This window comes from Lepidochelys kempii, chromosome 1, assembly GCF_965140285.1.
Source record: "Lepidochelys kempii isolate rLepKem1 chromosome 1, rLepKem1.hap1, whole genome shotgun sequence".
Classification (NCBI taxonomy): Eukaryota; Metazoa; Chordata; order Testudines; family Cheloniidae; genus Lepidochelys; species Lepidochelys kempii.
The window spans coordinates 11511984-11530353 of NC_136380.1; the positions used below are offsets into that span (position 1 = coordinate 11511984).

Consider the following 18370-nt stretch of genomic DNA (forward strand, 5'->3'; position numbering starts at 1 on the left):
GGGGGTGAAATCGCACTTTGACCAATCAGCAAGTCTCTCTTCACTAATGGCACTTCCCTGGAGGAAGAGTGACATGGAAACCATGAGTTAACTCCAGCTCTGCCTGCAGGGAGGTGGGGGCTAAAAAGAATGCCCTTGATTGTGTCACTGGCATTTATTGAACTTTAATTTACTTACATTCAGGGTTGCAAGAAACTAATCTTTTGTACTGATAATCAAGGTGGGCTGTTGACAAGAATGTCTGAGGAACAGTGGGGGGTGGGAGGGGGGCATAAACATGGGGAAATAGTTTTACTTTGTGTAATTACCCATCCACTCCCAGTCTCTATTCAAGCCTAAGTTAATTGTATCCAGTTTGCAAATTAATTCCAATTCAGCAGTCTCCCGTTGGAATCTGTTTTTGAAGTTTTTTTGTTGAAGAATTGCCACTTTTAGGTCTGTAATCGAGTGATCAGAGAGACTGAAGTGTTCTCCAACTGGTTTCTGAAAATAAGGTGTACATTTTTAAGTGAGGGTAACTAGCCCTTGGAACAATGTACCAAGGGTCACAGTGGATTCCCCATCACTAACAGTTTTTAAATCAAGACTTCATGTTTTTCTAAAAGATTTTCTCTAGACATTCTTTGGGGGAAGTCTCTGGCCTGTGATATACAGGTCAGTCTAGACAATCACAATGATCCCTCATGGCCTTGGAAGCTATGAATAGCCGCAGTTGTCTCTAGAGAAGCCTTGCAATTGTATCTTACCCTTTGAAAGCACATCAGCATTAGTTATTACCCTAAACCCTACCGTAACATTAGTGCAATGCACAGGGTTGCATTTGGATTTCGTTGGCATTGGTGAGTTAAGCTTACTGGAATTGCCCTGTTTACACTGGTAACAATGAAACCAGAATCCATCTCACAGTGTTCCATTGTTATTGTAATACTTCGCTCAAGCTGTAAAAGGCATTTCACCATTGAAAGTGCCAACAGTCCTTGTCCTGAGGCACTTGCTGTTTAAATGGACAAATGGCAGGGCAGGGGCCCAGCAGAACATGCATGGCTGATGGTGGGATGGAGCAAGTGTATAAGCAACTCTGCATGTATTTGTGGGAACAGTGTCTCCTCTATGTTGAGACCACTCCTCTGAGGAGAGGAGCAGGCCTCCTTCCCCACCGGAGCAGTGTTTAAGGAAGGATTTGATGGAGGCCTGGCAGACGGGGGCCAGTAGGGGCTTCCAGATATAGCAGGCCAGAGAAGGGTGGCGTGTGGGGATAGGAGGATGGAGAGAAGAGCTGAGAGATTGATTAGCTAGGTCACGTAAGGCCTCGCAGCCCAGAATAGCATGTTGCCACAATGAAGCAAGCAGATATATCTGACCAGCCTTTCAGGGTGGGTTGGATTATGGGGTGGCAGAGATGAGCAGCTCATCTTTGAACAGGAGCCTAACCCTGAACCAGAGGTCAAGCCCACGGAATAAGGGTGGGTGACTGCAAGAGCTATTGAGTTGTCCCAGCATTCCAACCAAACTACATTCCTATCACCTCCGCCAAAGCAGGAGGCAGCCCCGCTGGGCAACCACACAATCAGTCGCTTTACTCCAGCCTGCAGAGCGTGGAGTACAGGGGGCATGAGTGCAGCCTAGCTATGACTCTGGAGGCCAGCCTGGCTGTAAAGGAAATCACCTCTGACCAGAGTAAAAAAAGCTCCAAACAGTGAAGAGAAGCATAAAATACAAGCTCTAGTAACTGCATCACCTTATGTTTGTAGCTTTCATCCCTGGCAGGACAGAGTTGGTTTCATTTTTACCCTGCTCTTCTGTTTGCTTCCAGCAAAGCCTCTCCAAGTACCACATCTGGAGGGTTTTTAAACTCCAAAGCCCCAGAGGTTGGGGCCCACTCATACCAATGTTATTGAGGCTAGCGTATGCATGGTAGGCTATTATCTGTGTGATCATTGGTGGAACCATGTGACAAATTGTATTCACTACACATCTGCATCCGCCTCGCCTGCACTCAGCTCACCCAGCCAGCCCCACCCCCAGGGCCTCGTTCAAACATTCCAGCTCCTGGAGCAGCTTCAAGCAATTGCCATAAAAGAAATTAAACATCCAGCTTCCCAGAGAAGTTTCAGAGTAACAGCCGTGTTAATCTGTATTCACAAAAAGAAAAGGAGTACTTGTGGCACCTTAGAGACTAACCAATTTATTTGAGCATAAGTTTTCGTGAGCTACAGAGCTGTAGCTCACGAAAACTTATGCTCAAATAAATTGGTTAGTCTCTAAGGTGCCACAAGTACTCCTTTTCTTCTTCCCAGAGAAAAGTTTCTGCTTTTAGGCATTCCTCCTCCTTCCCCTCCCCCCAAAAAAGAACAGCCTCACTTCACAGAAGGGGAACTGAGGCACAGAAAGATTAAGCGACTCTCCCATGGTCATGAAGGAAATCTTAGGGCAACAGGAATTGAACTCAGAGCTCCCAATCCCAGTGCCCTGACCATAACATTATTTCCTTCCATCCATCCCCCAATAAACAACTGCTAACCTGCTGCCATGAGACCTTATCATTTACATTTAGGAACTCAGGGTAGAGGATCCCAAAAATCAATCAATCAGTTTTCTCCCTCCCCTGCCCTCACATATGATTGCATCTGACTGGGAAGAAACAAACATCTGTATACATACAGTAGTTCTGCTCTTTCTTGCTAATTCCAGCCAGTCAGCCCCTAAAGCACTTGTCTTTCCTCTTTAAATGCCCTCCATTTCTCAATGTCTCTTTGGTGTTGACCAAAATGCTTCCTGCTAATTCAAATTCAGCTCATTACAATTGGTGCGAGAGAAAGAGAGAAGTAAAGGAGAATGCAGATCACAAAGGGCAGAAGGATTCTCACTAGACGAGGTTCAGATGTGACGATACTCCTGGATCGCTGCTTTGCTTTTGGTCAAGGTGGTAAGCTTTGTACTTAATAGTCTTACATTTATTACAGCATTTTGCTCATCCCAAAGGGTGACACAAGAATCATTTCATCACGAAAAATTAAGAAACTTCTAGCACTAGCATACTATGTGCGTTAGCTAATATACATTAGGTGTAGTATACGCCACATTAATATATACATATAAGTGTTGGGAAGTTATGCTAACAATGTATTACGCTTTCCCTGCAATTCTGTTCACCCATGTCAAGTATCCCTCAATACTGTGCAAAGCTGAAGTCAGCTTTGGCATTAGAAAATAGGAAACTTGTCCAAGGCAAAACACATTAGTGCTCTGCCCCAGTACAAGCTAGGGAGGTATATTTGCAGACCAGTATCCAGAATGTAGTATCAAAAAGAGATTAGAAAAGTGCAGAACAAAACAAGACAAGGGACTGTTATGAACTGGTTGGTTGGATTTTAGTGCGGTATCAGGAATTTCGTAACTTGTAAAACCATACCATAAATATAGCCAGTTTAAATGCATATTTCCAAAGTACACCTTCCATGTAAGAAACGCGCTGCAAGAATCTGCTTCCCGGAAGGAGAGTATTTATGTCCCCTTTTTGTATTAGCTCAAGACAAAACAGCACAATAAATTTGATTATTTGGTCTCTTCAACGTTTTAATGAGTTAACTGTGAGTGTAATCCAACAACTGGCTATGTCTGAGTCAGTACGTGTTACACAGCATTGTAAGAGAGGAAGACTCAATCGAGAACACTACGCAAATCTTTTTCCTATTTTGTATGTAAGCTCTTTGGGGCAGGGACTGTCTTCATTGGGTGCATGTAATGCTTAGAACAATGAAACCCCCTGATTCTTGACTGTATTGCGGTAGTGCCCAGAAGTCCCAAATGAAAACACTTTTGCAAGAAGTGCCATGAAGTGAGCTGTAGCTCACGAAAGCTCATGCTCAAATAAATTGGTTAGTCTCTAAGGTGCCACAAGTACTCCTTTTCTTTTTGCGAATACAGACTAACACGGCTGTTCCTCTGAAACATAACAAACTACTGTCCCAAGACCTCAGTTTAGTCTCTTATGAAATATCCTGCTATATTAAGATTCACAGAACAGGTTTTACCTTGATCAGAGGGGAGGATGTGTTGATTAGATCCTGTTGGGATTTAAACCAGTTGATCCTAGGAATCTAAATATTTCAAACCTGATGCTTAAGATCACTAAACCCTCCCCTTGGGTTGAGAATAAGACATCGTGTCAATTTTCCACTGTCTTCCCGTTTAAACTCAAATCAGAAGGCAGAAATGGAAGAGACCTGCTGGGGAAAATTTTCAAACATGCCTAAGTCTCACTGAATTTCAATGGGAGTTGCACACAATTTTACCCATCATGCTATCTAATGCAGCTCTCTGTTCCCTACACTTTTGCAGGGCTTTGTCCAGCCTACTGGAAAATGACCCAAATGATAGGGGTTTCCACCACTTCACATTACAAGCTATTCCAGTCTTAGATCTGAACCAGGAAATGATAGAGTATGTTCTCTTCCTTTCAGCCCACCTATTTCTAAAAAAAGGTCAACTATGTTTGTTATGTACGTTTGGTACTTGTTACCAAGAAAACAAAGCTTTTAAAATTACCTCCACTGTTACAAAACAGATGTATCAAGAATAAATTCTATGTTTCCACCACTGTAAATAATCTTGTATATCGTATCTTGGATTGGAGCTGGTCAAATATTTAGGAATTGTTTACATGACAATTTCCCCCCTCTATCAATTAAAAAGCATTTCTAAACATTTCTAAACCACACATTATTCAACCAGCTCTACACTGATTCACACGAGCGTTAAAGAAAAGCTCCAATAAACACCAAAGGATCACACGGAGATTTGCTACTACGAAGAGAATGTTTTATTAGTTACAACACTTCATTCAGCTAAATCCACATAGTAATCCATACAGAAATACTTCAGAAAAAAAGTGCAAATTCTCAGTCTGTATTTATAATACACCCCAATTTCTGAAAAGGCATTCAAAGTAACAAATGGTACAAGAATAGGTAACAGATCTAAAACGTTCCTGGGTTCTAAATCGAGAGCAATGACTTCAGGTATTGTGGGTGCTATCATCTCGGAAGAATCAGCCATTGAACATTCGTGGGACATAGCTGCTATATTCACTGGGAATTTGAGATCAGAATTGGGCTCTGAATGCCCAGGCTTCCCCATGCAAAAAGCACCCCTCTCTTCTCTTGGGTGTGGTAAGACACGCTTACAAATGTTTGTGCCTTTTAGACGCTCTAGGTAAAAATCATGAAAGAAATATTCACCAGGAGCGCTGATTCAACTCTTTGCTTAATCTTTTAGGATCAATAGTTTCCTGAACAATGGCAAAAATCTTCCCCCTTGTGATGAGGCCAAGTAGCCGGGCTTGGTGTGGGAGACTGGAATCCTTCTGTCCCTCAGGCTGTGAAGTGACAGCAGACTCCCTGCAACCCAGACTTTGCAGTAGCCATCACTGCTTCTGTGCTACACGCTGGTGTGGGGAGCGGAGACCCTACTCACAGGTTCCGGACACCACCTCCCTCCCTGCCACGGAATAACACTGAGTTTGGGGCCTTCCATGGAGACAGGATTTGGCCCTTGATCTAAATGCAAAGGAATTGCTCCTGTGGTAGAAGAGCAGTGTCTTGGCAAATGCCTCTGCCACTTCAGGTCCGACATTGAGATGGAGTCTCAAATACGTCTCAAAGTAAGAAGCCATAAAGCCATAGGGCCCTGATCCTACAATGAGTGTGTGGGGGTTCATCTCACTTTAACGGGGCTGTGGGGGAGGAGCAGAGGTATGCCCACACACAGCCAGTTTTAGGGGCAGGCCCGTATCTTTACTCAGCAGGTTACTTTGTTCATTCCTTAGCACTAGACGCTTTGCCCTGCCTGAAGCTAGCAGTGACCACCCTCTTACTTTCCATGCAAAAGTTTCAAGGAAGTTCCTTGAACTCAGGGTGCTTCATGAAACATCCCTTGCCCCCAGCTATAGGGAGCAAAAGCGAACACCGCTGGAAGGGCAGAGTTCAGGAATACTATAGGGGCACTGGCTGAGAACAGAAGAATTTCAGAGAAGGAGAGGGCATGTTCTGGCCCCCAGGTAGACACATGGCTGTTTGCTTCAACATTTCCAATCTCTTTGGCCTTATTTTTTCCCTTTTATTAAAAAAGAGAACTGAAGTTGCTGGTAACCTGGAAGCCTGGTCTATGTGAGAGTGGGGGATAAAGGTACTATCTGAGCATTGCAGTACCAGGGATAGCATTATCGCTGGCACCCCTGTGGGCAGGCACCCTGTGAACGGCGGAATGCAAAGCTTAAAGCCCAGTCCAGAGCTGCATGTTGCCAGTAAGGGGATGTTGCTGCTGTGTGTTATCATAGACTACCCCAGACTGCAAACCAAAGTTAGCCAGCATTTAACCAACCTGCGCCAATCATACTGAGGGAGGTGCCGTCTTCTCAACCCACAATGGGAAACTGGATATTTCATTACATACAAACGCAGAGCAATCTTGTCACTAATGGGTTACAAGATCAACCCAGTAAGGACTGGCTCCCCCCTCAGGTCGCTTCCCTTCACTGAAGTCCTCGGTCATAAACACAAAGACAAAAAGCCCTGGGAGTCCACAATTGGGCTTGCATTCTAAGGGCGCATTAGTACATGCCTTCTCTTGTAGGCTTCCCTCTGCCAAAACCCCAAGTTCCTTAATTCCCGTTCAAGTCTTATTGAATCAAATCATGATCAGTGAACCCTGCAGGTGAACTGTATCAGACTCAGTAGTCAGCTCAGAAATATCATTTTAGTGTGTTCCATTTATTCAGTCCCATTTTAATGGGAAAACATCCTGACCCCAAAGACAGAAGAGGAAGTAATTGTACTTCTAACTACAGTAAGAGGTTCACTTAAGTTTTGCTTTAGGACATACCTGTAGTCATTCAGTGCTGCACTGCCAGGAAAGAGGGGAAGCATGCATTAACAGCTTTTGCTATCCACTCCTGCTGCAGCTCAATATCTCCTCCAGAGTTATGACGAGCTGTGATATTACCACAGAGGGAGGTGGATAACAGCTGTTGATTTCCTTTTACTAACTGAACAGCAAGCACTTCACATTCTGAAGAAGATGGTGCTTATGCAAAACACAAATAGAAGAGGTGTATTATAAATAGTGTCAACTTGCCTGGCAAATTTTTTATCCTTTAAAGGATCATATCCTAGTCCCATGGAAGTTCTGCCACAGACTTGAATGGGATAGAGATTAGGCCTCTGTATGCAGCAGTACAAAAAAAAACAACAAATGAAACTACTCAAATGCTAGACACAAATAATCACTGGCTCTATCATACCTGATGAATCGCTCCACACCAACCTTTAGAAATGCATCTTATAAACAGGAAGCGCCGTAAGTCAGTAAACATCCAGACGAAAAAAGAACTGGTTTGGTTTAGAATTAGTCACCTCCCCACACACAGTTTAAATATTTCTACAATGCAAACAAAACTATTAAAAAAGCCCATAACTGAAACCAGATTGTGCACGCGTTCAAAGTGCTGAGGCAGTAGGTACAGCAAAAAGGTACTCAGCAGTGAGGTAACAAGATGATCATCTTTCACAGTAACAAAAGTAGGGGAGGGAATGGAGAGAGAGGAAAGAAAACAACTTCTCCAAATGGAATAGTAGGGATACTTCAAGCATTACACACATCAATGGAAAACAATGGTAGCAGCAGATTAAACAGCAGTAATTATTATACCCTTAGAATACAGTCATTCTGGTGCCCCACTTCCAAAAGCACTTCATCCATGATGTACTGCTTAAGAACTAAGGGCCTAATGATCAGTTTAAGAAAACCACAGATACTCAGCTCCGCCAGATTCATCAAGTCTCAAAAGCATTTTGAAACCCGCATCTTTTAAGTGTTCAACGGCCTGGTGTGCATGTTAAGATTTATCTAATACTGGATTAGATTCAGACTAGGTATGTAAATAGTGTGTAAAAAAAAGTAATCAGTTAAACATTTAACTGGGGAACTAAGGATGTGGGGGGTGATGTAGCAACCCCATGTTTTACACGGGGTCCCAACTGCCGGCTTTGCGCCTGGGGTCCCAGCTACGGCTGGTGCATGGCATTCGGGCACGCGGGATGACAGCTGGGACCCGGAGCCAGCAGCAGTGTTTAATCGTTAACTGAATTGATAAGCATCAAGCTTAATGGTTAATCGGTTAAACTTTTAAACATCCCTAATTCAGACCAGGCTCAGCTAACCAGCTACTAGGAAAACAGATCTGAAAGCCTTACACAATTCTATGTGCTACACCATACCGTTCCACAGACACAACTCCATACGCCTTTTACAATGTTTAGCTTTGTTCAAACCACACACACAAAAAATGAATTGTTCTCTTCTGAATTACAAAAAAAGATTCAAAACCCCAAGGACTTGATCCTGCTGCCAATGAAATTAATGGCAATGCTTCCACTCACTTTAGTGGGACCAGAATCAAGTCTGAAGTTTAACTTCCATCATGAAAAAAAATGCAAAGTCCCAGCAGCAACTTAAAAAGACTTGCTCCGCATATCTTTGGATATCTTCCAACTGGTGCAATATTGTGAAAGCAGTCAAGCTTCATTGTTTTCACCCATTTCCCCCTCCCCCCCAACATCGCACTCACAAATATACAATAATCAAAGGAAAGAACCCCTTTTGGCATAAGAGAAATTTCACTCAATTGTGTGGACAACTTGGAAATCTCGTTTAAAATAAAAAAAATAAATAAACATTGCTTGTAAATAAGAATCTGTTCGACAACTTCCTGCAGTACATGTACATTCATATATAGCTAAAATACGTATTTATGGTCATAGTGCAAAGCCTCTGTCAGCATGACATATCCAATTTCTGCACAGAAACCGAAAACATTTTGTCTTTATACCTGCCTAGCTGAGATATGTACAGCACCGTTCTGCACTGTCCTACAGAACCTAGCTATAAGGGTATAATAGAGGACAAATTCAAAGGTTTAACAATAGTGGCAAACAATGGTTTAAACAAGTGCCTCTTGGGTTTTAGGAACTCAACTATATATTGATTTAGAGCAGATTAATCAAAAAAGATACTACTAGAGTCCTATAACCATGTTTAGGCATCAGACACCATAGTATGTACTTGTGTGTTCAACTGTCCTACTTAATTATTTTAGTACCATAGTGGCTAGATGTCCAGAGCATCACAGTTCCTATTTTAGAGATTTCTATCACCAGTTTAAAAGACAAAGTGTCAAGCATTATTCTGCACCCGGGGACATGAGCATCCAGAGGACGCTGAATAGGGAAGCAGTATGCTTTTTAAAATACAGTTTTTCCAGAACAGGTTGCTAATAGCAACCTTCCAAAGACTTTCCACATTAAGAAAACCAGGTTCTAGTCAAAGAGAGTAAGGTACTAGTTAGGAATTATATCATTAGGAATAGCAGCTAAAAACTTACACGAACAGATAATTAAAGTAAGTTTAGAGGAAGGATCGAATATTTGCAGGCAGGCAACATCAGGAGCTAATTTGTAGATGCAACTGTAAGTGAAGAAAAGTGAGAGTAAAGGGGTGAATACCCAGAGCCCATGTCTCACCTCCATTAGCTTCCTCTCTCATAAGTGAGCAGAGAACATAGACACTGTCATTTCAAGAGGTTAGAGAAATATTAACTCGATTTCCACATAGTCCTCCCTGCATTCACAAGGCATCTATATTTTAGAACAGCCTGCTTTTAGATGTCTTAATTTGAGATAATGTAGAATGAGATCCAGAATATTTTGGGAGAGTTTTATAAAGTGAAAGAAAGCCAACTGATTAAACTATGCTCAATGGGCCTCTGGTGGTTAGAATCACTAATTTAAACAAGACACAGACAGATTATTTCCCCTGATTAGGTCATCCTGGAAAGGCACTGTTTGATCAGTAAAAAACCAAGCTGCGAATCAAATTGCATGGAGTTGCCACTATTGTTTCACTGTTAAGTAAACATCAGTATTTTAAGATACACAGGAAAAAATACAATGCACCAAGAGCCCCTCTAATACTAGGATATTTAAATGGCTGAAAACCATATACTGTAACAACTTGTCTAAACTAGACATTTTAAATACTAAACTCTATTTTATCATACTTGTAAATTAAGACCTGTAAAGGTAAATGATACCTACACACTCCACAGCAATTAAGAAGCCGGCTCATTTTGTCAGTCTTATGTGATTGCTAATTCCCTTCAAATACACTTATGACTAACAGAACTTTTTGAATTCAAGTCTTTTCAAATCAAAGGTGCTAGGTATTCATTCACTCAACATGAAACCTAGTGATTACGCTACAGCAGAGTTTAGCAGTCTTAACCCTTTGGAGTGCTAAATTTTGAACTATGGGAGTTGACTTCATTATGCTAATGTACATGTGTCTTCTGGTCAAAAGAACATGAAATTGTAGATATTAACTCCCCCAAATCCATTTGCCAGCCATAGCTTTTTGCTGGAAAACTGACAAAAAGATGCAGCCTCTTTATTGGTTTTAAGAATTTAGCCAGTTAGGTAACTGACACACACACGCACACACAATTAATGCTAAATGGAGTTCTGATCTTGGTTCCTTTGTTCCACATGATACAACGCAAGGAGAGTCACTTCTACAACAAACTGCTGGAGGAGATCTACACGGAACGCCAAATCAGTCCATTCTTACTGGGCTCCAAAAAATTCTCAATCAAAGCTTCAATGACTTTCTGTAGTTGTTCTTCCAGAAAGGTTTTGTCACTAGAGGGAGAAATCAAATGGCTGAAGTTACAGTAATATCAAGTGATCTATCCCACAAAAGTCAGTTCCAACACTTCAATAAACTAAATTTGATTAGATTTCAAGAACCTCAGAAGTCCCTTAGACGTTTTCTTCCCATACAGCTAATTGTAATGTTCGTACTTGCTGAGCTTCTAGACTTAGAGCTCAATCTGTTTACTTTAGGAAAAAGATAATTGAGAGGTGACCTTGATTACAGTATACAAATACCTTCATGGGGAGAAAATAGTGTGTGCTAAAGGGCTCTTTAATCTAGCAAGGAAAGGCATAATAAGAACTAATGGCTGGAAGCTGAAGCCAGACAAATTCAAATTAGGCACACATCTGAAACACAGAGGGATTAACCACTGGAACAAACTACCAGGGAAGTCTCTTGGAGTTTTCAAATCAAGAAGACCCTCTGGAAGATATGCTTTAGTTAGTCCAACAAGTTACTGGGCTCAGCATAGTGGTAACTGGGTGAAATTTAAGGGCCTGTGATACACAGATGGTCGGACTAGATGATGTAATGATCTCCTTCTGGCCTTAACTCCTATGAAATCTAATTAATGAACGCAGCAAGGGAAGAAAATCAAGACCAACTCCATTAAACAGAACAACATGTCTCTAAAGACACATACCCCTCTCTCCTGCTACTCCCTGTTGTACAGTATATTTCCACTGGGCGCAAGAGGAACCGACTCACTCAATCTGATATTAAGTAGAAATAAACACATTTGACCTATGTCCTGTTTAGATCAGTTTTGGCCATTTTGACCCTGCCCAGGAACTGGCAAGAAGTTTGTTGCTCTTTAACCCATGAAGACTTAAAATATAAACTAACAAGGAAACATTGAAATAGAAGAGCACCTCATCTAGCATAGTATAGTACTCCACTCCTGATAGAGACCAAAGAATAATGCTTCAGAGAGAAGTATTCAACCTCTATCATCCACCTAGCTAAGCAGTGCTATAACATCAGGGGAGGAAGTGCCTTTCTGATCTACAGCTGCTGATCACGTTATGCTCTGGAGTAGAAGGGCTTGATAGTCCTTCTAATTTCTATCCTGGAGAGTAAATGCTGATACTCTTCTTATCCATTTGAATGTCTAATCCTTTAGAAAAAATTAAACTATTTCTTTGTATTGGTTACTAAAACAAAACAAACCAGCAAGATGTGCACACACTTTGGGGTCTGAGCCAAAGCCCAAACAAGCCAATAGAGTCTTGCCATTAACTGCAGTGAGTTTGAATCAGGCCTTTACTGAGGGTATGTCTATACTACCAGCGGTATCGGTCGGCCCCGATCGATCTGGCAAGAGCGGACATTCAGAAAATTAGTGTTCACAATACCTGCCACTTCGAGTTGCAATTGCCCAGGCTCCAGTCAAACAGAAAATCTATTCAAGGTCCTCAATATGGTAAACAGCTACTAACTGCAATGTGTAAACTGGAAGTTAAATATACTCAAACTAGGGAACCAACAAATACCTGCATAAATATGAATGAAGGTGCCTAAGTAACTGACCCAACTTTCCCAAGGGCAGAGCATCCATTGCTCTGATTGACTGTGTGGAATGAGCATGTTTGGCACCCTGAAAATAAGGCCAGTTGAACTGTCTGTCTTTAAGACCCTCCCAAGTTTGAAAAGTAAAATCTAGGTGCTGAGAGTGACTCTCACTTGGGAGTCGTGTGGCCACCCTAAAGCCCTTCCTTCCAAGAGCAACAAACACTGATGATACAGATGGTATGTGGTGGTATAAAATGCTTCTCCCAAAAAAAGGCACGTGGGACACTAAAGAGGAGTGGTGTTGTTTTTTTAAAGATCAGAGGGAGGAGAGTTTCACATATGCAACTCACGAACGCAAAGATTTCATCGCCAGATAACCTAGGGTGCAATAGTGTGATCCCTAAAAGGCGAGTGGGTGTTCATGGACCTCTCCGTATGAGCAGAGCTTGACGAGGAGTGAAAGAAAAACCTTTGCTCCAGGATGAAGGTGGGGGGGGGGGGAATGGGTTGCAGCAGCAGACTTGTGAAATTCAACTCTTGTTCATTTTATCCACTGCTAACACAGTTCTAGCATTAAGCCTCATGAGCAGATCCATGCATGCCAGTGGCTGGGGAGGCAGTTTAACAGCCCGAAACCCTCAACACCTGTCCGTCAAGTCATGTGCATTGCACCCAGCAACTAGGGTGGGAAAGCTCTTATCTTTGGAGAATGTGTCTCGCCTAATGCATGTTCACCTACAGGTCTGTGGAAATATTATGAATGATGAGGGTGTAGCTCCGATACTCACCAGTCAAAAGTACTGGCCGGTCAAGCAAAAGGTGTAAAGACTGTACAGAAAAGACACAGATTCAGCCAACCTAGTGTTGACACAATGTGGAAAATGGAAACCCTCACCTCTGCTCAGGCCGCGCACACATCTCTGCATAGTACTTGATCTTTGGCTCGGTTCCACTTGTCCGGAGGGTGGCAACACACCCATTTTGAAAAGTGAAGGTGATCATTTGACTCTTTTTACTTGCAGGCAACACCTAATGGAACATCATCATCATTTTAATCTGTACAATCAACATGCATCTCCCCTCCCTGCTATCCTAAGTATTATGCACTGCATAGAAACTCTGACACAATGCAAACAAGTGATCAATATGAAAATTAGTTTCCGACGACCTAGTGCTGTCTATATGGGGACTTAAGCCAATTTAACAACACTGCTCCAGAGTGTGGATTTTTCACATCCCTCTGACTGATGTAGTTAAACCAATCTAATTTTCTAATACAGCCAAGGCCTTAATTACCCATGTGTAAAACTAATTTTAATTAAATTATGGATATCTTAATGGAAACTTAAAAAAATTCTTTGGTGGATACTTCAATTGTTTAATTAATATTGAAGATTTATCCACTGATGGTATTTCCTTTAAATCAAAGGTGTTTGAAATTACCTTGAAGCTACTGGGCTCTTCTGTAACTTTAAAGGAAACTCATTTAATCAGCGTCTTGAATAAAAAATTGGCTGCAAACCTCTGCATTTCATTTATAGCTATTTGCGTTTAAAACTTTGATAGGGAACATAGCTGAAAAACTTCACAGGATGGAGGCTTGTTCATATCTCAAACATGGGGAGGGGAGGGATAGCTCAGTGGTTTGAGCACTGGCTGCTAAACCCAAGGTTGTGAGTTCAATCCTTGAGGGGGCTGTTTGGATCTGAGGCAAAAAATTGGGGATTGGTCCTGCTTTAAGCAGGGGGTTGGACTAGATGACCTCCTGAGGTCCCTTCCAACCCTAATATTCTATGGTTCAGTTACATCATAATAAAGTCAGTACTTTCGGCTAGTGGCCTTCTGCTAATGCGGATAGATATTCGCACTATTGCAAAAATTGTTTAAAGTTGTTCACGTTTTTTATTTATGTGGAAAGGACATAGGACAGACTTTAATTAATGTGATAGATTTAAATTGTCTGCGTCACTGTATTTTCAAGAAAACATACAGTACATAAGAATTCTTCCATAGACATAGCTACCACCTCGTGGGGAGGTGGATTACCTCCACTGATGGGACAACCCCTCCTGTCAGCACAGGTAGCGTCTACACTGAAGTGCTACAGCCGTGCTGCTGTGATTTTTTAAACGTAGATAAGCCCTACATTTATATCCCAAATACTGAATGTTTGGCATCTTTCTGTATCATAAAATCAACTTAATGTACTCATTCAGAGGCTCAGAAAACACCTTGTCAAAGGGTTAAAATGTTAGCCACTATACTAATTTTTTCTCCAAGTATTGCGTAACTCACCGATTTCTTATTAAGCTGGCTGCTATCATAGCCGGTGGTAACATCCCGTACGTGTAATATACCATAAGTGCCACAAGACTTTGGATAAGATTTTGGGGAATCAAAATTCCGAAGCTTTTCGAATATCCTTTTGATAGTAGGAGGTTCGTAGCACAAGAAATAGGAGGTCTTTGAAATGTGATATCCATACCTACAAGGAAAAATATTATTTTAATTACAAGAGTCTCAGTCTTCTGCACACTAAGTCTACAGAGTGATCAGTTATCCAGAACGGTGACCATGATTCTCCATATTCATGAGCATACTTTAAGTCCAAGCTTACTTTTACTTACTGCTGATTTTAAAAGATAGCCTAGACAATGTAAAATGATGCACGAAGCCTGTTTGCAGACCCAAAACCACTGAACTTCACCAATTCACCCTAAAGTGAGGGTCAGTAATGAAGGACAAGAATGTACAGTAACCCTCCACAGTCACAGAAATGGGCTGAATCCAGTTGAGAGAAGAACTTGAAATTCATGCCACTAAAAATATAGGATCCCTGTTTGGAGCCCGGAAAATTGTGCTTGGAGCAGAGAGCTGATCCAATGCCTACCTCCATGTCTCTATCCCTGGTCTGATCCATAAGCCTTCTCTATTCTTCCTTGGGCCCCCAGCCTCCACACACTCCTCTAACTGCTCCTTTCTGGATGCACAGAGCAGCCTAATTCTTGCCACACCCATCCTTTCTTGCCTTTTACTACATTCTCCTCCATTTTCCCCACTGTGCCTTTGGAAAGATATTGTAAATTTCATACCTCTGTGTTGCCCCTTGCCAGTATTACATCTCCAGTCCTGCTCTGTGCTGAGTTCGTCCTGCCACAATCTACACGTGACAGAGTGAACTCAGTTCAGCAGCAGTCAGAACAGTGGCCAGAAGAAGCACTGCGATGGGAGATATTTAAAAGCAAAGGCTAATCCACAGGCCATAACAAAGACAGCAAATTTATTTTCAAACTAAACAGATTACTACTACTTCCTTTTTAGAAGCTAAGCTCTCTGGGGACCTGTGTTTATATATAGGACCTAACATAATAAAGCCTCAAGCAGAATTGGGTATATAGAAAAAGTAAGACACTCATGAAAAATAGTAGTGAACCAAAGACTGACACACTTTTGTTTCAAGATCTGAAATTCTGGGTTTGTATCAGTTTCCCTGCAAATTTCAAGGTTTTCAATTATTCCTTTAAGTGGCCACTGTATGTGATAAACCTAGCTCGTCACAGGATAGAGCCTAACTAATCCAAATCAAGCTGCTTCAATCTGTTAACTATGAAACACTTCACATAAAGAGATATTTTCTTAGCACCCCCAGGGTTTTTTTTTACATTTCTATAGCATCTTTAAACCCTGATAGGATGGGGAATTATGGAACAAAATGGAGATGGAGAGGATACACAGGGAGGAAAGAATCAAACAGCATAGCAAGACAGATGCTGAATTCGAATCCCAAGGGCAAAAAGACGATGAGGTAAACTAAGGACAACTTAGAAAAGCACAACTGAAGAGGAACCGAAAGCTATTAAAATGACATGGGCAGAAGCTACGCCTGCAGCAAGATACTGTCAAAGATGGAAGGCAGCGATGAAGGCCCTGTGGTCTGCATGGAATAAAGAGGCATAAGTCAAGTTAGTTTACACTCCAAGCACTTTACAAAGATATACGCAGAGCACAACTAAAATACAGAAGGGAGGATAACCAAAACAACCTAATAGTGGGAGAAGAAATCATTTTTTCTAGGGATAGATCCAGGGGAAACCTCTATTCTTACACAACTTTTTAAGATGCCAATTCAGAACTGACTAGGCCTCCTCCATTCTTAAGAACTATCCTCCAACGTGACCTGTATCTACCTCAAGGAGAAGAAAAGTTGAAGTGACCCAGAGAGGTTTTTAAACTGTGATTCCAGCACGTCAAGGCATTTTATATCTAACGCTTTTCACTAAAATCATCCTCCAGTAAGGTTAAAGGAACCCACACTGTAAAGACTAATCAGGTCTAATTACAAGTAGTTAACTTTAAAAAAAAAAAAAAAAAAAGCGTGTCCCAAACCCACTTATTTTTAAAATAAGTTTTCAGATGCAGAGCTCATTGTTAAATTTAAAAAAAAAAACTTGTGATTTTCTGGAAATCACAAATATACCCTAAATATGCTATTGTCTTTAGTTCCTCCACACCTCTTGATTCTGCCTGGACTTCTATGCTTCACTTGCCCTCCCTCCTTAAACACAACATGAAAAGAACCTCAACAAGAGGTCAGAACTTCTCTTGCAAGACATTTAAAAAAGCAAAAATTAGTAGGTAGAAGTGTATAATTTAACTCATCTAATAGTAGATTGATTATGACGACAATGAACTAAAAAACACAATCCTTGCTAGTAGGACTCTTTCTGATATTTATTCTAGCAGCCAAGTTTTTATATCCTCCCCTCTTCCCCATCTCCTAATCACCATGTTATCTGTATCAAACACAGTTGACAGGCATCTTATTTCTCTGAACAATACATACACATTTAATGTATATTAATCCAGTTTACATTTATCTGGTATTAATGTTTTATATCGCACTTATTTTGTACAGAAGAAAGTGAGTCCTACTAGCAAGTGACAGATACTGTTCTGATTTTGATAGTGCTGAGGAAATTGTTTGATTACGCAAAACTCAGGAAAAAAAATCAAAAAGGAAAGTAGAGCATGTTAAAAAACAGAACTTACATTTCATATATTTCAGTTAGTTGCTGTGCCAATGTTAGGTTCTTGATTTCCAGATAAGATGCCATTTCAGCTATAACCACAGCTGCACTCACGCCATCCTTATCCAACACTGATGTGCCACACATGAAACCTGACAATCACAAGACTAGTGTTCAGAGCAGTTCTATCCAAGATTTCCATTTGTTTTACTCAGGTGAAGTGTTAAACTTCAGATGCCCTTTGTGCACACGGAACTAAACACATGTCCAACTGCTGCCACTCTATCTATGCATATGCTACACCCATCTACCCAGTAAGCCAGCCACTCAGAGTTATGGGGGTGGAAAGATGTACTGAACAACTTATCAGATTCAGGTAGACAGAAGCCTACAGCCCTACCATGCTATGGTACAATTCCCCTCAAATCTCACACACTAAGCAGGGCTGGTTTGAGCAAGTACACTTGTATGCCGCAGGGAGTGTTGCCAGTGATTTAGTAAGCAGCACTAGTCCCACAAGTCAATCATGAATCAATGCCCCACCGTGCTGCCAGACGTGTAGCCTTTTGGAGGACATCTAAAATCAAGGTTTTGACTCCTTGCAGTTGTTAAAGATCCTTCTACGTTTTATGTAAGATCAGGGATGTTCAATCTAACTTGGATAATTGCAATCTGCTTCCCTAAAGTCCACTTTCACTTTTAATTGGATATACTTCCTGTGCTAAACTGATATGTTTCTATGTGCTGCTAATCAGCTGCCATGTTCCTGTGACGTTGCACCCTATATGATTTTATAAAATATGCTAATGAGTGTGAATATAATGTAACTGGAATATGCTTCATGCAAAAATTCTCTTGTAAGGTATCATTACAAAGCTTATAATCTACTGAGTGTGGTCAACCTTTTTGTATGAATGTATCATTTTTGCATCTGAAACTAGAAATATGAAATATAACTCTGAGGGTCTGTTGTAATTATGGAATGTGTGGGGCTATTAACGGTAGTTTGGAATCTTGATGGCTCCCATTAACCAGGACAATTGTCTGTAGATGGCTCTGTTTTA

General features: G+C 41.3%; 1 protein-coding gene across 4 annotated transcripts in view; it reads right to left on the reverse strand.

The window, feature by feature from the left end:
* Window positions 1-4807: 4807 nt before the first annotated feature.
* Window positions 4808-18370, reverse strand: part of PGM2L1 (phosphoglucomutase 2 like 1) — a 77662-nt gene continuing 64099 nt past the window's right edge. For 3 of the 4 annotated variants that reach the window (XM_073334025.2, XM_073334005.2, XM_073334015.2), the window contains 4 exons: window positions 17329-17458; window positions 14575-14764; window positions 13175-13308; window positions 4808-10751 (listed from right to left, as the gene is read on the reverse strand). In XM_073334025.2, the coding sequence (XP_073190126.1) occupies window positions 10649-10751; window positions 13175-13308; window positions 14575-14764; window positions 17329-17458 (557 nt within the window). In that variant the 3' untranslated portion in view covers window positions 4808-10648. Of the gene's footprint in view, window positions 10752-13174; window positions 13309-14574; window positions 14765-17328; window positions 17459-18370 lie in introns of those variants that run through there. The other variant, XM_073334035.2, reaches the window with a different exon arrangement.